The sequence below is a fragment of the Neurospora hispaniola genome (genome assembly GCF_033458365.1).
Source record: "Neurospora hispaniola strain FGSC 10403 chromosome Unknown B0T23scaffold_2, whole genome shotgun sequence".
NCBI lineage: Eukaryota > Fungi > Ascomycota > Sordariomycetes > Sordariales > Sordariaceae > Neurospora > Neurospora hispaniola.
In genome coordinates this window covers 2,126,434-2,147,865 of record NW_026944407.1, presented here as the reverse complement: position 1 = coordinate 2,147,865, position 21,432 = coordinate 2,126,434, and the positions used below count along the sequence as shown (strand labels likewise).

Sequence of the window (21,432 nt, the reverse complement as noted above, 5' to 3'; positions counted from 1 at the left end):
GGCAGCTGTCACCTCCACGGTCGTGCTTCACAGTGGACGGATGGGCCAGTGGTACCAATGGCAGCGATGACCACTATTCAGTGGGCGCATTCATGTCAGCCCAGGCTGCTGGGGAACTTCCACTTGTGGCAGTGGGGCCCGGACGGGATTCATCATTCGGCAAGCTAGGTCCATCCAACTCCGACTTCTACCCAGTCCATTGTGTCTCCGCCAGCGACTTTACAAACGTCACTGGAACAATCCTCATCCAACGGGCATTTATCACCGGCCGCATCGACCATTCGGCTGTTCTCAAATATGAGGTTCCTCACCAGTATAACTTTGGCAGCTCTGTCTGGGCTTGCTGCTGCTGCATCACAGCAGAGTGCCGATGTCTTCATCCTTGATTCCAAGCAACAACAAGAACAACCATCCCGCGAAGTACCCCGGCTACCAAAAGAAGTCGTCCGCCATATCCTTCTCCAGAGGGCAAGTCAAACACACGTAACTCGGCGCGTAAAATACCTACTCAAGTCTGATCTAACCTGCGCAACAGGCATCCAGAGACAACTACGGCAGCGACCTTCGCGACATCCCTAGCTCTATCGAAACCGAGGCCGCGATCAGCTTCCTTGCAAAGTACGGCAAGAGTCCGGCACCTCTTTTCACCCAGACCGAGACGAATGATCCATCACAACTAGTTGTCATCCTTGAGGGCGTCACTGCCGAGAATGCTGGGCCTTTGAGGGATTCGCTCGCCAAGTCAAGCCAGCATGCCGCCTTCGCCATCTCAGATCCGCCATCCAAGGTGGCCAATGATCGACTGATGTCGCTTTTCCAAAACCTGGGTATTGCTACGCCGGAGCAGTGCGACCTGGCCTCTGCCATCAACCCCATCAATGGAGACTGCTGGACGGGCTCCTCGTCAGTGGTCAGGTATGATATTCAGAAGGTGCGTTACAATCGGAGGACACTTCTACACCCGTTGCTAGTTCAGTAACCAACTCAACCTCTGTTTGATAGTCGCCCGAGGCCCTCGATACGCTCGTCGACAACCTGAACCGCCTCAACAAGTTCATCTCCTCCGGCGACCTCGAGGCCGTCCTCGTCCTAATGCCCGAGTCGAGCCGTTCCTCCAAGCTCAACCATTGGAGCGTCAAAGCCGCCACCGGCTCCTCCTCCGATCTCCGCCGTCGCTTTAACTCCGAGACCGTCATCGTCGACGATAGCGTCCGCGGCGCGAACGCTGCCGTTGCCCCGACCCAGCCTCCCCTCTCCCGTCCGACTAACAGTCACCTGCAGACCGCCGCTAAGAAGGCGATTCCGCAGTGCTTTACCTCGGAGAAGAGCTGCGTTGACCAGACGGGCAACTGCTCGGGCCATGGCACGTGCGTGGACAAGTGGGGAGGCAAGAACGGTAGTACCGAGGCTGGCGGAGCTAGCTGCTTTGTCTGCAAGTGCCTGGCTACTATGGACAACCGCCCCGGGGCTCCGGGCAAGGCCTACAAGACTGTGCACTGGGGTGGTAACATGTGCCAGAAGGAGGACGTCAGCATGCAGTTCTGGCTTATTGCCGGGTCTACCATTGCCCTTGTCGGTGCCATCGCCTTTGCGATTGGACTGCTGTTCGATGTGGGCCAGGAGAAGATGCCCGGTGTTCTGGGCGCTGGTGTGGTTAGGGGGTCATCGACTAAGTAAGAGGTGAAGTGAATTGAGAACGGAGGGGCTTCCTCACCCCCTCGATAACGGATACAAACCGTCAAAAAGATAACAACACCAAGACAAGATACAGAGAGCTATCGTATGCTTATTGATTAGATGCGGCGGGTATGGGGTGTGGGCGTATGGTACTATCAGACATCCTTAGACTGTTGGCTGGTTGCACCACTACTGATTTTACATTGTTTAAGGGCGTCAGCATCATTGGCAGGCAGGCAGGCAGACAGGGACGGATTGAGACATGGTTAACGGAAAGTACGAGCTAGGAGATGGCGTGGTTTCCTTTCCGGGCGATTTTCATAAAGACTCAGTATAAAACAGACATTGACAATGGATGAAACTCGGGGCTAAGTTTATAGGGGATACTGTTTGATATTCAAGATGATATCATTGTTGTAAGCCTATATAACATATGTCCGTTTGGCGTTTTTGGTCTAAGCTCATTGTACCCATTACATCGCCATCTCAGTGTCAATATCATCAGGCCCCTTTTCTTGCGTTGGCGTCCCAAAGCTTTCCAACCCTCTCTCCTTAGAAGTCGCAGCTAGATCCGCTGCAAACCCAGGCGGTAATGGTCTCAAAGGCGACTGCGTGACAAACTTCGACGCATCACCCGATGTAGTCGCCCCCGAAGCAGCAACGGCACTTGTCACGGCCGTCGCCGCAGCACCAGCAGCAGTAGCACCGGCAGCATCAGCACCGCCCATGACAGCTTGATACTTGGCTCCCGCCTGGTTCAATATCTCCTGCACCTCCGTCTCCCTGGTCAATATCTCCTCCTTCTCCCTCTCCAGACTCTCTATCCTCGCCTTTCGTCTGCTCACCTCATCTTCCAAACCCTGTACCAAACCCTTCATGCGCGCCAACACCTCCCCCAGCTCCGGAAGCGGTTTCATCTTGGGAATTTGGTTCACCCCCCCTACCCCTCCTCCTCCTCCTCCTCCTCCTTCTTCGTCTGTCTCCATCAGGTCGTCTTCCGGTTTGTGCAGCCCGTCCATACCCGCCCGCCGCTGCGCCGCCTCGTACGCAGCCCGCCGCTCCGCCTCGCTGTCGTCGCTCTCGGCATCAGAACCGGCCTCCGCGGCCTGGATCATCTCCGCCATCTCCTGGCGGTGCCGCTTGGCGGCTTCGCGCTCGGCTTTGCGGCCCAGCGCAAGCGAGCCGTCAGTTACAAACTCGTCGTAACCTTCGCCCAAGTCTTCGTCTTCCGCTATGAGACGCGATTCAGATTTCTTGGCCTTTTTGTTGACGCCCAATGTGATGCGTTTTCGGTCGTCATTGTCGGAATGGTCACTATCGTCGAGTGCGATGAAATCGTGTTCCTTGGCAAGGCGCGCGCGCCGCTCTTTGCGCTCGCGGATCTCGGCTTCGGTGAGGACATGGGCTGCGGCTGCTGTGGGAATATCGCCGGTGAGTGCTAGGGGCATGTCCCGGGATTGAACGATCATGGCACCGTCAAGCTCGGAGGGGTCGAGGTCCATGGCGTCGCCTGTTGTCTCGGGCGCGGCAGCTGCCTCCGGCAACGGTGCGCTGTGGGCTTTGAGACTGTCATCGTCATCGTCGTCGATGATGCTTAGCGAGGCGAGATTCTGTGGTGTGGCTGGCGTGGAGCTTTGTAGTTCTTCAAGGTATTCTTTGCTGTACCGAGGCTTCTCTTCGTCGGCGCCAAATGTGCCGAATCGTGCGGTCAAGGCGGACTTGCGAAGCGCGTTCTTCTCGGCAACTCGTTGGCTCAGCGACTTCTTGCTTGGGGCGCTGACCACGTCGCTGCTGGCAGTTGTTGTCGTATCATTGCCGCCGTCTTCCGTGTCGCCTTCGCTGGCTCCGAATGATAGTTTTGAGATGCGTTTCTTCTTGCTGGAGAATGAGCGGCCGAAACCGGGCCGTACTACGAGCGGCACACCAGTGTCCTCGTCGGCTTCTGTTACCTCGGGTGCCGTACTTGTGCTGGTTGACGTAGGTTGGATTGCGTCGCCGCTGGTTTCTTGGGGATTATCATTACCGTCGTTGATCTTGATCGTTCTTCGTAGTGACGAAGATTTAGTAGGCTTGCTGCGCCCAAACTTGATCGGTCCTTGTGGTACTGGTTCTGTTCGAAGGCGTATCAGCTTGCTTGTTCTTTGGTTTGGTATCAGCACTGAGATTTTCTATGCTGGATAGGGATGGGCATGGCCATGTAGTAACTTACGTTCGTTCTTCGGCTCCTCTCCTCCAAGCACCGTAGGAAGGTCGCCATCCTCATCGTCAAAGGTCTGGATAATGCGTGGCTTGCGTTTTCCAAAAGAGCTCATTTTTGTAATGATCGACTTGGGTAAAGTGTAGAAAGGTGTCTGACAGGGAATTTGTAAAGGTAATGTAGTATTGAGGCGGGCGTGTTGTTTACAGGCAAGTTTGTAGTGCAAAAAGGTGTCCAGACAGCTAGGAAGCTTCGAAATGCACCCTGGAGAATGACGCTGGTGGGCGACTGGATGTCACTGCACTGAACACTGCAATGACCCAAAGACAACGCGAATTGCGGTTTCTTATCTTATCAGTGTCCCCACGTGATGGCCTGGGGGCCGAAAATCACTGGGGATGGTCGCGATTGCACGCGCTGCTCAAGGCCCGCCTTCCAGGTTGTTTCAGTGGAGAGTTACCAGCCAGAACGACGCCATTGCCATTCATTGTAGCAACTCTCTCAAGACCATCCCAGACAACCAACACAACCTCAAGATACAATGGCGCCCGCACAACCTGAACTGAAGAAGGTAAGAAATCACCATTGGAGAATTGTCTTTCACGATGAATGGCAGCTGGCTGGTCGAGACTATGCCATTGTCGCATCTCGAACGCCATGTTATTGTTTGCTTAGTATGGTGTAGTGAGCTAACCGACCACTTCCCAATCAGTACCTCGACAAGAGGCTCTTCGTCCAACTCAACGGCAGCCGCAAGGTCATTGGTGTTCTCCGTGGCTACGATGTACGAGATCTCCCCTTTACGAATTCGAACATGATAATTGACGGTTCGCGACGTCATAGGTCTTCTTGAACATTGTTTTGGACGATGCTGTTGAGGAGAAGGATGGTGGTGAGAAGGTCAAGCTTGGCATGGTGGTATGTTCATCATCTTAGACAGGTGCTGTCGTGTCTCCTGCTGACGAGTGTGCACACAGACCATCCGTGGTAACTCCGTTGTGATGATGGAGGCTCTCGAGAGAATCGGCGGCGATGAGAGGGGAGGACAGCGCGGCTAATCAACAATCATCTTCTCGCAACACGATAAAACGACCCTGCGCATCTACAAACGCCTACATCAAAAGGCGAGGCATCGGAATAAGCGGATGGCAATTGAAGGGATTTGACTATACACCAAGGCGATTTATAGTTTACGGCGTCATCTACAGTGTTCCACGCGGTCTCGGACGGTGAAAAGGTAGGTGGGTTGGCTGGTACGGCGTTCAGTTTCACACGAGGCATGTGTTTGGGAAAGCTGCATTATCTTCAACTTAGAAAGGGAAACATCTGCGGCGGTGGTCGAAGAAAAGATACCCAAAGGATTTTTTTGTTTTTTTCATCACGTACAGCTCTTCTCCGACAACAGCTGCTTCCACGTCTTCTCGTCATACCCGTCCACCATGCGGTCGCCGTACATCCGCACCCAGCCTCGAATCCCGCCCGTCATGACCTGCGACTGAAGATCGCCGCCTACGTCGTTGATATAGTCTTGCATCCAGGCGGCACATCGAGGGCCCCGACCAGCGGAGGAGCCTGGGGGAAGAAGCATTGGTGTTAGGGAGGGTCGGCGGTAGAGGTACGAGTTCAAAGAGCATAGGATTGATTGGACTCTGTCCCCAAGAGTCAATGACAGAAAAAGTCAAACACGTACCACAATAGAAGACCACCTTTTGGATCCCGGCCTGTTTGCACAAAGCGTACAAGCTCTTGCGCGTGGGAAAGAAGTTGTGGGCGGGCAGGTTGATTGATGAGCTGACAGTTCCCCCGGCGCAGTCTGTCCGGCGACAATCGACAAGCAGCAATCTGCGCGATTGGGGCATGTCATCGACATGTTCTTGCTGCTCAAGAAGCTCGAGGACAGTCTGGGGCTCGATATGGACCGGCGTCGAAGTTGGCTCTGGAAATGCTGCCCACCACGGTGTACCATCCTCGCGCCTAGCCATGCGCAAGCAGTGTTCGTGAACGTGTATCGTCATGTTGAGGCCGTCGCTGAGTTAGTTTCTCATTGACTGATTTCGTAGGTTAAAGCGGAAGAGATGTACTGTTGATGCATTGTCCGGTATATGAAGGGCAGTCAGGGGTAAACTCTTTGTTTGCCACCCTGGATTGGGGCGGCTCGCTCCGAGATCTAGTCACATCTTTCAGCAAGCCACGCCGCCAATACTCATCTCGCGGGACATGTCCTCGACAGTACGCCCTAACATAAATCACTTGCCTCGTACGATCGCATCCTCTGATGCCTTAGATGGGATATCGCATCCGGAGGTAGCCTTTCCTATCCTATTACTCCATGGAATTTTTCAGGAGATCGCGGCTAATAGGGGACGACAAGATGATTTCTTGACCAGCTCATGAACGCGACATACTGCCTGGTCTCGTCGCTTCCAGGCAATTTAGTAACCATGAGCATGTTTTTTTTTTCTTATTATCCATATTCATGCCCCCCGCCATTTACCCGTAGATAACTGATAGCTCCGAGATCTTGGTTCACTCGGCCCGGCATATAGGGGGATATCACGTAACGAATTGTTGACGTGTGTAAGTTGCGACACCAGAACACCTGCGACGAAGCGCACCAATCAATATACATGACGTTGTATGGAAGATTGATAAAAGATTAAACCAGAGCGTTTAGAAGGTATACAGTAGCAAGACGCTCCCTCCAACAGCCCAGCGACACCTGAGAGTTTTTCTGATCTACTCGTCACGGCGTAACTTCCACCGAAGAATGCCCCCATCTCCCAAATCAGTTTGTGCTCGCTTCGTTGTTCCATTCATTCATCATAGTACTCTTCCTCGAGCTCCTCTTCATACTCCTCTCTCGCCTCCTCGAGCTCTTCCTGGTCACTACTGCTTGCAGAAGACGACTGTGCCTCTGCTAGAGCTTCCTCGTAATTCCTACGGGCGGAAGCAATCGACTCACGGTCACTCTGGTCAATCTCCTCACCATACACATTTGTCGTCGGGATGGGACCATCAAGAGGCGGGGGCGGAGCGCCGTAACCACCACCATAATCGCCACTGTAGCTATCACCGCCATAGGCCGCGGGAGGTGGCGGGGGAGGTGCGGCGCGGTGCTCATTGTCAGAGTCGGAGTCTTCGGCTACATTAAAGTGTTAATACAGCCATATATTCGTCGTAGCAAGGGTTCGCCATGGTGAAGAAGGGAGAGATGGAAAACTTACCCAGCTCATGAGCAAGAACAGCACCACCAACGGCACCAACAGCCAGACCAGCAGCTGCGCCCATATACAAACCTTTGTTATCCTTCTTCTTTTCTTCTTTTACCGGCTCGCTACCATATCCCTGCTGCTGGCCATAGCCGCCGTAGCCTTGTGGCGGCGGGGGCTGTTGGTAACCACCATACTGTTGTCCACCACCGCCACTGTAGCCATAGTCGGGAACACCACCATGACCTCCGCCGTACTGCTGCTGAGGAGGAGGATAAGAACCGTCGCCGCCGTAGCCGCGCAACTCTTGCTCACCACCACCACTGCCACCGGCACCGGCGAGCCTGGACCTCTCAAAGCCGGGGGCTTCCCACTGCGAGCGGCCGGTGGCCTCTTCAAGGTAGTACCATCTTTGATACTCGTCGTCCCATTTCGGCGTCCAGCCTGAGGGCAGGGGCGGCTTGTCGGATGGAGGGTTGTAAGGCGGCGCTGGCCTGGCTTCGTAATTTGGAACGGGGGCGCCGGGAGGGGCAGTGTAGCCGGACTGTTGAGGGGAGTACTCTCCTTGATAGCCGGGCTGCTGAGGGGGAGGGTGCTGGTAGCTGCCGCCGTGGTATGGAGGCTGCGATTGTCCCTGAGGAGGCTGAGGAGAATATGATTGTTGTGGCGGCGGCTGAGGAGGGGGGTAGTAGTCGCGCGAGCCTGGCAGATGGAGTTAGTGATGGGTTTATGAACAGTGATCACGGTGTTGCGGGGACTTACCGGAGTAGCTTCCCGGCTGTTCCTCCTTCTTGTCGACGAGACCCAGCTTGCCTAGATCTTCAACAAGGTCTTTCTTGAGTTTCTTAAAGAACGACATGGTAACGAGTCAGCTTACTCTCTCTGGAGTTGGCTGCGGGTTCTGTGGTGTAGCGGAGGGAGAAAAAGTGGAAGCTTCGAGGTTCGGGGGGGAAGGACGACGGGGGAGGTCAAATGAGCACGAGCACCTGCTGTGAGAACCTTTAGGGACAGACGGGCAGGTACTATGATTCAAGCAATGACTGTAACAACCAAGGCTCGGCAGGGCACTAGACTGAGATGGATGTCCGACGAATACCGTATCAAACGCCATCCATGAACATCCGGCCTTATGCAGTCAGTGTAGGTAGAGGTAGGTACGCAAGGGGGCACGCAGTGCTCGGCGTGTTGGCTGCCTCTCAGATGCTCACAACATCGATCCGGTCATCCTCCACCTGTTCCTGGAGTAGGTACCTAACTGTGCCATCCGTACCCCAAAGTGCCCCTCAAAGTGCCTGCCCCTCCTCCGCAAAGCAAGGCCCCGTTCTTCATGCAAACACAAGCGGTATCACCATTGAAGCCAAGCACGACTTCCGCTTCCATATCTTGGCATGGTCGAGAATGGAAGGAGGAAGATGAGGAAGAAGTCTTGGACCGGAATGATGCGGAAGATGCCTGATGATGCATCCATTGCCTCCACCAAGGAAATGCCACTATAGCCCGTGCCACATGTACCTACTTTATGTGTATAGCAGCAGCTGAATCGTGTCGGGAGCTCTTGCTTTTGAGGGTCCGAGGTTAGGTAGGTAAGGTTCCCTGCTATAATCACTACTTCCCGTCGTTTCCGTTCCAGGGACTCCGTTGGGTGCTATGGCAGCATGGAATCCATGGGAGGCAACCGGCAAACCCCACACTGCAGGCTCATGGTGCAGCGGGATGACGCGGTTTCAGGGACCCCATCACGGTTCCAGCTTAGCGTGTGAGACACTGGACACGGCAGCGCTGAACAGAAACAACAAAACGAACAGAACACATTGACTTCCTCACTCCCCAAAAAGACAATACATACAACCTGGGCCTCGGACTTCCATAACAGAACCTCGAGTCTCTCCCAGATCCTCTCTGTCTTCTCTCCACGCGCTTCCCTCTTCCCCGTCTATGCGAATCCCTCCTTCATCGATCACCATCTGATCTTCACCACCAATGTCGTACGGATACCCTGGGCAAGGCTACGGCCCCGGTGGGGGACACCACCAACCTCCCCCTCCTCAGTGGGACGGCCAGCAGCAACACCACCATCAGGGAGGCTATGGCTACTCAAATCCGGGGCAGGGCCAGTACAACCCTCAGCCTCCTCACGACCAGGGCTACGGGGGATATCACCAACAACCTCCTCAGCAGTATCAGCAAGGCAGCTACAACCAGGGACAGTATCCCCCACAGGGCGGATATGGGGGACCTTACGGACAGCAGCAACAACACCATCAGCAGGGACATTCCCAACGCCCCCCTGGTCCTCCTCCCGATGGCTATGATATCTACGGCTACCCAATCGGCTCTGGTCACCAGGCTCGTGATCAGGGTTCCCACGAAATCCACGAGATTCCCTCGGGTACACAGCAGTTCGGTCATGGTGCTCCTGAAGGCTATGGCTTCCAGTACTCAAACTGCTCGGGTCGCCGCAAGGCATTGCTGATTGGCATCAACTACTTGGGCCAGGATGCCGAGTTGCACGGCTGCATCAACGACACCAAGAACGTCTCCGCCTTCCTTGTCGAGAACTATGGCTATAAGCGCGAGGACATGGTCATTCTTACCGATGACGCCACAAACCCCCTCTTGCAGCCGACAAAGGAGAACATTCTTCGTGCGATGCAGTGGTTAGTTGCTGGTGCTCAGCCCAACGATGCCTTGTTCTTGCATTACTCCGGTCAGTTAACCTTCCCTTCTGAACTATACCCGCGTGCTCCCACTGACTAGGTAGCCTACCACCGACAGGCCATGGTGGGCAGACTAAAGATACCGACGGCGATGAGGACGACGGCTATGATGAGACCATCTACCCTGTTGACTTCAAGACCGCCGGCCACATCGTCGACGATCAAATTCACGATACCGTCGTGAAGCCCCTCCAACCCGGTGTGCGATTGACTGCCATCTTTGACAGCTGCCACTCTGGCTCCGTTCTTGATTTGCCCTATATCTACAGCACCAAGGGCGTCATCAAGGAGCCCAACCTTGCCAAGGAGGCTGGTCAGGGTCTGCTTGCGGCTGTTGGCTCCTATGCTCGTGGCGATATTGGAGGCATGGCCAGCAGCCTGTTCTCCGTCGCCAAGACAGCGTTTGGCGGCGGCAATGAGGCCTATGAGCGCACCAAGCGGACAAAGACATCGCCTGCCGATGTTATCATGTGGAGTGGTAGCAAGGACGATCAGACTTCGTATGTTGCCATCTTTCCCCTTTGGCGACTTCAGTTTAGGCGTGTGTGGAACCAAAAAAAATACTGACAATTCTTTCAGGGCCGACGCGACAATCGCGTCCCAAGCCACGGGAGCCATGTCTTGGGCCTTTATCACCGCCATTAAGGCGAATCCCAAGCAGAGCTACGTGCAGCTGCTCAACAGCATCCGCGATGTGCTCGAGACTAAGTATACGCAGAAGCCTCAGCTCTCCAGCAGTCACCCAATCGGTACGTTTTGTCTGGTGCCCACCCGCCCCCCTTTTCACTGCGTCTTTGATGTTGCCATTGATGAAGCCAAGTGCTCATGACATGAAACACGCTGGCTCGGCGTCTCTCAACTTACCTATCCTATCTCAAGCCAAGAGAACCAAGACACTAACAAGTTGCGAAATTATATAGACGTCGACATGCTCTTCGTCATGTGATTTCGTCGGTAATAAGCCGGCCTCTCTTTCTTCAGCTGAGCAGTTTGTCGGCTCGCTCCGCATCAATGTCCATCCTTTCTTGTCCACGTTGCTCTCTCTCGCTTCGGCCGACTTGCATTATCGGATCGAATAATGCCGATCTGGTGAGAGAGGAGCACAGAGAGAGCCGAGAGAGAGGCCCCCGAGGTTCGCGAACGTGGCACTCATTGTGAATGTGGGTCGCCCTGTCGATCTGCTGCTCAATTCTGATAAGGGGCATCGGGGGGGGGGGGGGGGGGGGGGGGGGGGGGTCGTCAGAAATTCTAAGCCCCTGGAAATCGGCAGCTGTTCGTACCCCCCTCCTAACGGAATTCAGTTCAAGAAGATCAGCACGCACTCGAACAGGACCGCAGGGGACAAGGTCAAGGGGACACACAAAGGCTATATCCCTCACTCAAACTCAGCAGCTGAAACCAAGGGTCCAATTCGCGACCGGGAAGGGAAAAAAGAAAGGAAACAACGCAACTTCCCAAAACTTGGAAGAGGATGGGGATCTTGATTTTGGTATTGGAAAGCCACGGGGGTGAATGACTTTGGGCTGCAAATTCAAGCTTGGCCCATTTCCTCGGGGACCTTCTTTGTGGATCAGAGCATGGGGGACACATGGCATGGACGCCGACCGATATCCTGGTAACTTGGGAGCCTGGGAAGAAGAAACAGGAAAAGAAAAACAGAAAAAAGATAAAGGATGAGAAAGAAAAGAAAATCAAAGAGAGAAAAAAGGAAAACAAGAAAGGAAACAAAGTGCAGTTGGGCTCGTTCATTGCGGGGAAGTACGATATACAATCCTGGAGTATTCAAATCTTTCTGTCGGTATGTCCCATGTGGTGGTTATGGTCTAAAAGCGCCTAGTCTTTTTTTTTTTTTTTTTTTTTTTGAATTTTCTTTTCTTTTTTTTTCTTTTTTCTTTTTTTTTTCCACTATCTTGCAGAAGCCCAATAGCGTAGGTGGAGATGGAGATTTGTGAATACGACATATGATCTTCGGTGTCTGTCCCCCGGTCAAAGTTCATGCCGAACAATTTCTCCATCGTCGTCCTGGTGTGTTATCAGTGCAATGTAGTCGAGTGGTCTTTGGGTGTGAACAATTTTGTACTGTGTTGCTGTGTAGTAAGTACATAGCTTGATCCACAGCACCAGTATGAGTGCTCGTGCTAATACTATAGTGAGTGTATTTCGAGTTCACTACAGAACGACTGGTCATCTTTTGGTTGTGTTTTGGTTCCAACTGGGTGTTGCACACTTCAACCCGTGACAACATGGAGATTGAGATGCAGGTTTTCATGGGTTGACATGGTCGAAGCCGTCTTATGTGAGTCTGTCTGTATTTGTTGTATATTGCATTCTGGCCTTGTCCTTGTCCTCGCTTCACGGCTCACACCACCAATACGGATGTGGGAAGAGAAAAGGGGAATTGTTGTAGGAGTAGCAGGATGAGGATATGGCACTGTGAAAGGAACATCCATCTCGTGCTTGCTTACACACATCTTGTTGCTTGAAAAGTTTTGCTTTTTTGAACCTTAAGATGCTACTTTGTTTTCCTTCCTCCCATTTGACTAACCATCAAAAAAAGTGGCTAGTCCAGATACCCGGAGTTACTTAACATACACTCCATATAATACAGGCAGACACACACAACTTGGTTTTAGATATTATACACTAGGTAATCAGACCACAAGGATGAACATAAGATAATAATGATAGGATGATGGGTATATTGAAAGAGTGAAAAAAAAAAAGAAAGGTGATGTGAGTTTAAAGGACGTTAAGAGAGGTTGGCAGATGGAAAGATAAGAAAGACAAGTGGTTGGGGAGAAAGAGGCTTAAAAGCCATACAGTCCAATATAGTATGATGATACAGAAAGAAATGAGGAGAGGGATGTAAAAGAATGTAGTTAGGGTGATCAAAGTGGTATTACACAAGTTTCGACACGTGGTTGGGAATATGCTGACTGTTCTTCTTTTGGTTCTTCAGCCAGCCCAAACTCATCAAAATCACATAACCACATCCGTTGTTGTACATGATAAGACATAAACATAGTGAGAGAATATTGGGGTTGGTGGGGGGCGGTGGAGAGCAAGGCTGACTGCTTGCTTCTTGCTGGGTAAGGCAGGTGGAATAAAGATCGTTGGAAGATTGGTTCTGGGGATAACATTAACGATAGTATTTCTCATTCAAATGATGTGAGTTGTTCCTTTTTTCTTTTTTTTCTTTTTTTTCCTTGGTGTGTGTGTTGTCCTTCAAGCCCGAATAAGCGGCTTCAAGAAGCCCAGTGCCTTGTGAAGACTCTTCCTGCTCCTTACGGTTTCATCCTGTGAAACGAAAGAATCGCCAGAGTCTCGCCTTTCGCGGACGTACTTGGGCCACGTGTTTGTAAGCACGAGGTACTTGATGCTAGACTGAGCAGCATCGAAGACGGCAGCGTCAAAGGTTTGTGGGATATCGCCCGAGTAGTAGTGAGCTGCGTTACGGGGATGCGTGGCATGGGAGGTTGGTGGCGGGTCATCAAGGGGAAGGGTTTCTACAGACTTGAATTCACCCATGGGAGTCATGGACACCGCTAGCGAGTCCGACTTGGAGACGATGTTGACCTCGCTGTCGTTTGTGGGCTGGTTTGATCCGGACCAGTCAACCTCCGCGAAGGGTGTAGCTCCACCGCGGTTGATATCTCCGTACATGTTCCTAGCGGCACGCTCGAAGATACCCTCAAGCTTACGCAACTCGTGCCACGCAATGTTGATAGGAAACTCGGCGTCTCTGGTGCTAATGAACTCGGCATAAATACGAAGCGCCTTGGTAAACTGCTGGCGGACAACATCCGGCTCGGCGTTGTGACGGTTGCGGACGAAAGGAGGCGGCAGAGCGGCCTTCCACTCAGCCACAGCAGTGAGGAAAGCAATGTTCTCACCCGAGAAATCGCGGCGAGCAGAGAACTGGCGAAGAGGCTCCGGGTTCTTTTCGAGAACGTGCTCAAGAGCGGACATTGTAAGAACGCTATCATCGGTGGCGTTCTTGAAGTCTGGCTGAGATGCCTGGCCCATCTCCATAGTCGAAAGCTTCTTCCATGAATCTCTGACTCCGCTAGTGAAATGGTGTTCTCCAACCTTGGTTGAGGTTGGGCTAAGAGTAGGTCCACTATTTTCGCTGCCCCTACGCTCGGCATTGCTGTCGCCATTACGGGCACGCAACTTCTTTGACTCCCAAGTAGCGATCGAATCAAGTGTCTCCTGACGCAGGTTGTTGTGCTTGCGAACCTGCCAGCAAGGGACAAAGATGGTGAAAATCTCCATGAACATGATGGAGAGAGCGATCCTGTTTGAACCAAGATTTAGATATTGCCATCAGGTGAGGGGAGAAAGCGCTGGACATACCATTGAGGGGGTACGAAGACCGCGTTTACCGGGGCCATACCGGGAACGTAAAGAGCAATGAGCCACATAGGAGCCGCAGGCAAGCCAGCAATGCAGCAAGCCATGGTCTGGAGCTGCCAACCGTGGGTGTCATGGATACCACGAGACTTCCAGAGAATGATGGGAGCAATAACCCAAGCCCAAAGAAACTGCCAGAACAGCGAAGGCCACCACTCCCAACCTCTGCCTTGCTGCATGGCAATCTCCATAGGAGTTCCGCTCACCTCAGTACCAGGGATACCAAAGCTGGGGTGGAACTTGCGCGAGATCATGTAGATGAAGATAACAACAAAAAGCTAGACAAGGTTAGACACAGGCCGTACGGGCTCTAATGGTACTACACACCTGAACGATCATGCCAATGGTAACGCAGGCAAACATCCTCTTGGAATAGTCCATCTTGCGCAAGCGGGCGATAAAGGTAAGCTTCTGTGGCGGTTGTTGCGCATGCTTTTCGTCGAATCGAGACTCCATCTGGCTCAGTGGGCGAGCATACCGAGCCTGTGCCCTTGCGACATGCAGGAACTGACTGTTACCGGCTTGGAAAAGGGCGATGCCGAAAGGAAACCAGATGCTCATGATCCAGAACTCGGCGACTTCGGGGGCCATGGGTCCGATACTGTAGCCCAGCTGAACAGAGATCCAGTAGAGATGGAGAAGTGTGATACCGGCAAAACTGAGAGCAAGACCGCGTATCCTGAGAGTTGGGAGATCACGCTTGAGCCAGAGGAAGACCATGCCAGCCACCACCGCGGTCGTCCAGATAGCACCCCATACAATCCACCAAATACCAATGGCATTAAGTCTTGGTCCAGGCTTGGTGTCGGGAGTGGTGCCAAATTCGGAGCCTACAACCTGAGCCTGGGCAGCGGAGAAGTCGGCTCGTTGTAGGAGGCGTGGGACAAACATGATGTCGGATGTTATCTTGTCAACGTCGAGACGAGCGGAGTGGGTTACGGATATGGGTCGAAGCGACTCGGAGTGTCGTCAAGACACGTGGGAGGCGTAACCACTGAAGCGCAGTGTCATCTAGCAGTGTTGAGTGGTTGGTGTCCGACCAGTAGTAGTTGGTGTTGATGTTTGTTGAAGCGAGCGTAGTGAGTAGGTAGGCAAGCCAGGTGGGTTTTGTATCCTCCGAGGCCTTAGAGCCGGACCCGTAAGCAGAACGATAAAAGAGCGACTTGAGCTGGACGTAACACGAGTAAAGAGAGTGTGTGATGGTGTGCGGCTCAGCTCACGATCTGTAAGACCAAAAACAGATGTGATGAGATGCACGGAGTATGTATGAAGTAGTCCCCGGGGCGATGCCGAGAGAGATGGGAGAACTTGAGCAAGCCACATCCGAGGACGGGCGCATGAATGATAGATTTACTGCTTCTGCGAACAATTGTGTGCAAGCCAGCTCGGCAAATGATGTCCAGGATAGCCCCAGGATGCCAGGATGTGCACGATGTTGCAGGATAAGTTTGCAAGTAGTGTAGTGGTAGGGGGAGTGTAGATCCCGCGGGATACCTCTAGTGTATTTCCACTTCTTCTTGGAGCGCAGGGGGCCCAGTGCGTAGGTACTGGTAGGTAGGTAAACCTGCATTTCAGCTCACGATCCCAGCCCATTCCCAGAGTCACTCATTGCGCCCGCCCAGCTATCCGAATGTAGGATGTAGTGAGTCTGCTATCTCGTAAGACATATTGGTGTCTGCTGCGCCAATCACCACCTTGACCAGCTTGTGCCTACTTGGCTGTTCGGTCATTGCCAGAAAAAAAAAAAAAAAAAAAAGTCAAGCGCGCTGTAGGTACCGTGAAAGTGTGGACGATGAAGGGACACTTGACCCATAAGAGCAGGTGGGGGCAACAGAGTCAGAGACATTTCTAGACAAGCAGGTCAACGGCCCGAACAGGAATATCCAAATACATACTGGGTGAAAGTAGTATAGTGCTAACAAGAGGAGAGCACTTGAGCCTGTGATTGCAGATCGTTTCATCTCTCTGCCCAAAGCTCCATCATCACATTTGCTGGTTCCCATGTGCCCAGTGGGCCCCCCTTTCGCCATGTCCAGAGCTCCAGAGCGCCAGAAAGCGTGAGCCCAAGGCACTGGCTTGTTGGTCGGCAGATGGCTCGCAGAGGGCAACGTGGGTTAGCACCTGTGAGCAACGCTTCTCCACATTGATGTCGAGCACTGTGGGGATGGTGTTGACATGGTTCCTAGGAGCGCCAAGTTGAAGACCCTGATGACGAAGAAATAAGACAGCAGAGAGACGGACTTTCTCCAGGGACAGGGCATAAGATGGCGCCGAGCAATAGCGAGAAGGGCGAAAGAGAGTCGTCGGTGCTGGGTCGGAGATGATGGATCAGCCAGACAGGGGAACATGATTCAAGACCAAACTGCGAGCCCAGAACCACTCACCACAGCAAACCCTCAGAGACACCCTCCTGGCACACACTCGACCAGAAAAAACCATGGTTGACTCGGCAAGTGTTTCTCCCTGGCTGGCGCGCTAAGCTTATTATGTCGACAGTGGATTTCCACAGCGCTCTTTGGCTCTGTCGATCGCCATTCCAGCGCGCCGGCGACTGCGCGGTCTTGGAGAGGCTCTTGAGCATCACGTTTCCTTTTTGAAAGAGGGACGTCGTAGGGATCGTGTCTTGGTTTTTTTGGAGAACCTTGATGGTTTTAGCGTTGCTGAAATAAAGGGTCCTCTGCTCATTCAACCACGAACAAGCGTTCTTGGCTGAATCCACGGGCTGTGTTCAGAGGGAGCTTTTGAGGGTGCTGATGTTGGGCGGCCTTGCCGGCGGCGGGGAGGGTTTTGCTGGTTAGGTCAAGGTGTCTTTGCTGAGTGACCTAGAGTCATTGAGGTTCTTGTGAGCCGGGTGAATGCGTGCAAGCCATGTGGTTTCCGATTCCATAGAGGAGGTGTGTGTGGTTTGGGAGGGAAAAGCACCGCCCGCACCTCAATCAGGGCAATTCGTTGTCGTTCGTCCGGAGTTTCAAGCTTATCACCTGCTGCCGCTATCAGCACCTGTCAAGCTTGCTCATTGGCTCCATTTGGGTTTGTTTGATATTCGTGGCCCGGATCTGTGGGACAGGGCAACAACAACCAACAGAGCTTGGCAACCAAGACCGAATGCTGCCAGGGATCACCATCGCACCTCATTTTTTGTAGGGACTAGGCCACTTGCCCGCTACACACCAAGGTACAGGGCACTTACCTTCTGGCTTCGGCGGCGTCGGCTCACCTTCAGGGATGTCGCGCGAGTTTGTTAGTGCACTCCTCCTTTCCTCCATACAATTTCCCCCTTGAGGTTGGATCCCTTCAGTCCTGTCCCTTCCTCACTCAACCCTCCCACTTGGCTCTTGCCCTCTGTCTCGCCAACGAACCGCCCGCGACGAGAAGCATCCGCCGACAGTCGAGAGGAAATCACTGACAACACACCTCTACCGGCATCTACAAACCTACTTGCTTAGTTAGGGCGGTGAACTACAAAGTAGTGATAACTATATCTCCCGTACGAAAAAATGATTGCTCTGCTGACCGCGATTCCCCTGATTATTGTAAGGTGGCAGTACCACGCTAGCAAATTATATGCCGACAGAGTTCGGTTTCTTCTTGCCGTCCGGGGCTCCATCTTGATCCAGCTTGCTGGCAAGATCGGGCCTAGATCGAGAGCGAGGTGGAATCCCTCATTTGCTTTGCGGGGGGTGACATCCATCTCCTTACGTCAGACGTTTATTCTTCTTTCTCTGCTGAAGATGCTAAAGCCCATGTCGTCGACCTTGCAATTTCGTGACCGGCTATGGGGTCTGGCTTTTTCGGCGGATCAACAACCATGACACCACCAAGCGAGCTTTCCCACCGCCTCACCTCGTGACTCTTCCATTGTTATCAGTCCAAATTTGGCCCCCCCTCTCCCCCCCCCCCCCCCCCAAAAAAAAGAACCGTTCGAGCCGTTGTAACTGCTAGTGTACTACGCTGTATGTTTCGTTTCTCTTCCCGTTTGATGCTTACTATTTATCTGCGGATGCAGGCGGGTGGACCCGTCCCCCCTCCCCCTCCCCCCTGTGACGTAAGGTATCCAAGTGTGAGACATGGCAATGCCCGTAACTGCAAATGTGATATGGCTTCTCTTTTTATCACACCAAACTCCATCAGAGAGAAAATGCCAAATGTTGCTCTCGTTCCTTGTTGTTTATCTCCAACCAACTTGGAGATCCCAACACATCTACGGATTTACTGGTTACCGAGCTGTGAATGATCTGCTCCATCGATGTGATACTGATCGCAAATCCCCACGTCCTGTACACTATGATCTACGCAGAGCACGGGGTATGTACGATATGAGGCGAATCACGATGCGCTCTCCGATGCAACACAAGGTGAAAGGATCAAAATGAGGTCCTTGCTGAAGCCCCGGATTCTCGTATTGCTCCAGGTCGGTAAATTTCGTTCCCTTTTCTCGCTTTCCCCAAACCTTTGTAACCCCGGCGACCCAGACAGACTGCTACGTACCATCGCATCCCGCAATTACAGCCTTCTGTTTCTCTCGCTTGCCAACCACTGCTACCTTGGTTTTATTCGCGGTTGGACATCACAGTTCCCTTCGTTGCATGTATGCGGGATGACCTTGCTAGCTGCCTCGAGGGTGCTATGTATAAGCCACATGGGGGGCCATTGCGCCCTGGCTTGGAAGGGTTACTCCGAACAAGCACCCCACGGTGGGCACTGCATATACTGTACAAGAAGTACGATGTTATCACAGAACAAAGTCCTCTATTTTCGGTTCTCTATCCTTGTTATCTAATTCTTCTTCGAATTCGCTATTTTCATCGCTCATTCGTAGTCCGACAATGTTCGGCGATGTTGCCGTCTTCCATCCAGCCACACAATCTTCGGTTGCACCTCGATCAAGAGGACCTACCTTGGTCGATTGTTCGTCCCTTACGACTTAACTACATATACCTATATCGATACAATCTCGGCTTGACTCAGCAGCTTCCAAGCTCACACTGCAAGGGAGAGTCGTAACCAAGGGGGCTGAGTGAACATGAGAAACCAATGTCCCTTCTTCCCATCCCTTCCCTTCTGGAGTTCATGGCCCCCACTTCCCATCTTCCCGTCCTACATATGTAAAGCAAAGGCGTGCACCGCACATATTTCAAAAATTCAAGCGCGCAAGCGCCGGATGGTTGGCTGCGCACCACAGCACTTGAGTCTAGTTGCACTAGCCTTTTTCCCAGACCCATCACCATTATCACGCCGCTAACTGGTGTTTGTAGAGAATCGAATCATGTTGTGTTACAGTCCCGTAGGGCTGTTTGCTTGATTGCTCGACCAGTGCAACGTGGTATATGTATGATGTACGTCAGGTTGTCCATAGCTACACTTCAGCGCGGCTATATCGCGGCTACGGCAAGCGTAGGTAGGACGAGCTGACGAGATATGCCACTCCGCTGTACGGGTCTATTGCATTTATAAATCCTACTGTGGATGACATCGTTTCTATTCCTAGATTGAACTATCACTAAACATCACCATTGCATGAAGTGGGCTGAGGAAGGCTTTGTTGTAACCCTCCTTTTGGGGGCCCAACGGCGATACCATCGATACCTTGGGTACTGGAGTTTGAAGTACCTACACAGTATTTCTAAGATACCGTTCCGTGAACCCTGGTGATTGCAACCTATGCATGACACCACAAAGACACCAACCGGTTCCTGAACGTCAAGTTTTCCCGGTATGCAGGGACACAAAAGACTTTTCCTGTCGCCTTTTACCTGTTCGGGCCTCTAGTCTTTGCTACTGTCATCATAGAGGCGCCAACCAACAATCGTTTCCACCACCAGGGCTCAACCCAAGCCTTGCCTTCCGCAGATGCTGAGGTGTGTACCGACACTGGGGGTTGTTCAGAGACTGGTGTGTGTTTAGGCACCGAGGTGTGTTGGACAGAGAGTTGCTGGGAGGATATGATCTCGTCCACGTACAGCTTTACCACTGGACGAAAATTCGTCAATGTTAGTGACAGTAGAAAAAATGGTATCTCTTTCATAGTGACCCTGGAGAAATAAAGGTCTAAGTTAAGTCAGCCTGAGGTATCATGATTTTGAATAGATCCTAAAGACTCACATATCACGATACCAATACCGACACATGACGCGGAAATGGTCGCGAATCCCACAACATAAATAAATAGCCTGCCAATCTTGGCTGTTGGATTGGGCCATTGAACCTTGCTTTGGACGGTATTGCCGTTGTTGTCTTTTTGTTAAGCACTGGCTTTGTTGGACTGGCTCCTGGGGCTGGCTTTGGACAATGCTATCTCTCGGCCCACAGGCAGCCTTGAGTAGATGATTTTGGTGGAGTGCCCATTGCCTTGACGTATTTCTCGATAGACTTCGTGCCTGCTTTCGAACGCCCTTTGCGTCGCAGACGTTGCCTTCCCTCGAGGGCCCTATTCCAAGTTTTTAGCTCGTTGAATCTGCGACTGCTCATGGTTGATTTGTACCCGTGTTTCTTCCGTTTTGGGCTATATGTGTCAGTTTTACTTGTAAACTGGAGTGTATTCTGTACCTTCCATATCTGGGTCAGCAGAAGGGTGTCGTTTGTGTTATGGTCAACTACCTTGTCCACGTGTATGCGGTTCTGGTTCTTGGTTGCGGCTACCTCACCAGGCGGCTTCCAAGCAAATAGCCAAGGGATAGAATCCCGAGGGACCTTCAATTTCATCATTGTCTCGCTCGTCTGGCTGTGCCAACTGAACCTCACTGCTCTGGGGTGGGTACAGTCATTGTTGGTGGTCTTGAATCGTGCCGACTTGTCGTGGCCGGCATAGTAGTTGATCGGAGTGTACTCTGTGATTGAATCGATGTTGAGCCCATAAACTTGCTCAAGTGGTTTGGGCTTCAGTGGAATTTCTAACAGTCGACCCGGAGCAAACCCAAATATGGCGGGAATCCAAGTATCCATCCATGACTTGTTCGGGGCTTGGTATGGCTTGATCATGGTAGGAGCTGATCCGTGTCGCTGGATTGATTCAGATGAGGCTCAACTGGTTGGATGGGGTCACAAATTGAAGTAATAGGAAAGGAGTTCGAGATCAAGCGTACTGTAGGTTCCTTTTTTATTAAAAATTGTGCGTTTCATGCCTGCAGATGATCAAAGAAAGCGGGGGGCTTGAGCGATAGAAGACGACAGTTGGCAAAGGAAGGTGCGATTTATCGGTCATTGACTCACTTACATTCAA

General features: G+C 52.3%; 8 protein-coding genes across 8 annotated transcripts; 3 read left to right on the top strand and 5 right to left on the bottom strand.

Moving 5' to 3' along the window:
• Positions 1 to 297: 297 nt before the first annotated feature.
• On the top strand, positions 298 to 1,677 carry B0T23DRAFT_311620 (uncharacterized protein; the record flags this gene model as incomplete). The annotated part of the gene is made up of 3 exons (XM_062834646.1): positions 298 to 483; positions 536 to 931; positions 1,003 to 1,677. The coding sequence occupies 3 exons, from the start codon at positions 298 to 300 to the stop codon at positions 1,675 to 1,677; spliced, it is 1,257 nt and encodes a 418-aa protein (XP_062695463.1).
• Positions 1,678 to 2,150: 473 nt separating this feature from the next.
• On the bottom strand, positions 2,151 to 4,150 carry B0T23DRAFT_352959 (nineteen complex-related protein 2-domain-containing protein; the record flags this gene model as incomplete). The annotated part of the gene is made up of 2 exons (XM_062836102.1): positions 3,887 to 4,150; positions 2,151 to 3,787 (listed from the first exon to the last, which is right to left on the bottom strand). The coding sequence occupies exons 1-2, from the start codon at positions 3,987 to 3,989 to the stop codon at positions 2,151 to 2,153; spliced, it is 1,740 nt and encodes a 579-aa protein (XP_062695462.1). The 5' UTR covers positions 3,990 to 4,150.
• A 52-nt stretch (positions 4,151 to 4,202) lies between these two features.
• B0T23DRAFT_77622 (LSM-domain-containing protein) lies at positions 4,203 to 5,115 on the top strand. The gene is made up of 4 exons (XM_062841774.1): positions 4,203 to 4,445; positions 4,587 to 4,658; positions 4,718 to 4,792; positions 4,852 to 5,115. Exons 1-4 carry the CDS (start codon positions 4,416 to 4,418, stop codon positions 4,930 to 4,932), a joined length of 258 nt encoding a protein of 85 aa, XP_062695461.1. The 5' UTR covers positions 4,203 to 4,415; the 3' UTR covers positions 4,933 to 5,115.
• Positions 5,116 to 5,252: 137 nt separating this feature from the next.
• On the bottom strand, positions 5,253 to 6,323 carry B0T23DRAFT_402372 (uncharacterized protein; the record flags this gene model as incomplete). The annotated part of the gene is made up of 4 exons (XM_062838664.1): positions 5,253 to 5,523; positions 5,561 to 5,848; positions 6,125 to 6,193; positions 6,280 to 6,323. 4 exons carry the CDS (start codon positions 6,321 to 6,323, stop codon positions 5,253 to 5,255), a joined length of 672 nt encoding a protein of 223 aa, XP_062695460.1.
• On the bottom strand, positions 6,319 to 8,041 carry B0T23DRAFT_77497 (uncharacterized protein). The gene is made up of 3 exons (XM_062841770.1): positions 7,846 to 8,041; positions 7,099 to 7,785; positions 6,319 to 7,016 (listed from the first exon to the last, which is right to left on the bottom strand). Exons 1-3 carry the CDS (start codon positions 7,940 to 7,942, stop codon positions 6,688 to 6,690), a joined length of 1,113 nt encoding a protein of 370 aa, XP_062695459.1. The 5' UTR covers positions 7,943 to 8,041; the 3' UTR covers positions 6,319 to 6,687.
• Positions 8,042 to 8,981: 940 nt separating this feature from the next.
• B0T23DRAFT_77569 (Metacaspase-1A) lies at positions 8,982 to 10,754 on the top strand. The gene is made up of 3 exons (XM_062841773.1): positions 8,982 to 9,790; positions 9,859 to 10,300; positions 10,380 to 10,754. The coding sequence occupies exons 1-3, from the start codon at positions 9,064 to 9,066 to the stop codon at positions 10,627 to 10,629; spliced, it is 1,419 nt and encodes a 472-aa protein (XP_062695458.1). The 5' UTR covers positions 8,982 to 9,063; the 3' UTR covers positions 10,630 to 10,754.
• A 1,793-nt stretch (positions 10,755 to 12,547) lies between these two features.
• B0T23DRAFT_77526 (uncharacterized protein) lies at positions 12,548 to 15,266 on the bottom strand. Its single transcript, XM_062841771.1, has 3 exons — positions 14,541 to 15,266; positions 14,157 to 14,491; positions 12,548 to 14,097 (listed from the first exon to the last, which is right to left on the bottom strand). Exons 1-3 carry the CDS (start codon positions 15,102 to 15,104, stop codon positions 13,026 to 13,028), a joined length of 1,971 nt encoding a protein of 656 aa, XP_062695457.1. The 5' UTR covers positions 15,105 to 15,266; the 3' UTR covers positions 12,548 to 13,025.
• Positions 15,267 to 19,997: 4,731 nt separating this feature from the next.
• Positions 19,998 to 21,431, bottom strand: B0T23DRAFT_352948 (uncharacterized protein; the record flags this gene model as incomplete). Its single annotated transcript, XM_062836101.1, has 5 exons — positions 20,568 to 21,431; positions 20,521 to 20,527; positions 20,312 to 20,447; positions 20,174 to 20,261; positions 19,998 to 20,102 (listed from the first exon to the last, which is right to left on the bottom strand). Exons 1-5 carry the CDS (start codon positions 21,189 to 21,191, stop codon positions 19,998 to 20,000), a joined length of 960 nt encoding a protein of 319 aa, XP_062695456.1. The 5' UTR covers positions 21,192 to 21,431.
• Position 21,432: the final 1 nt, after the last annotated feature.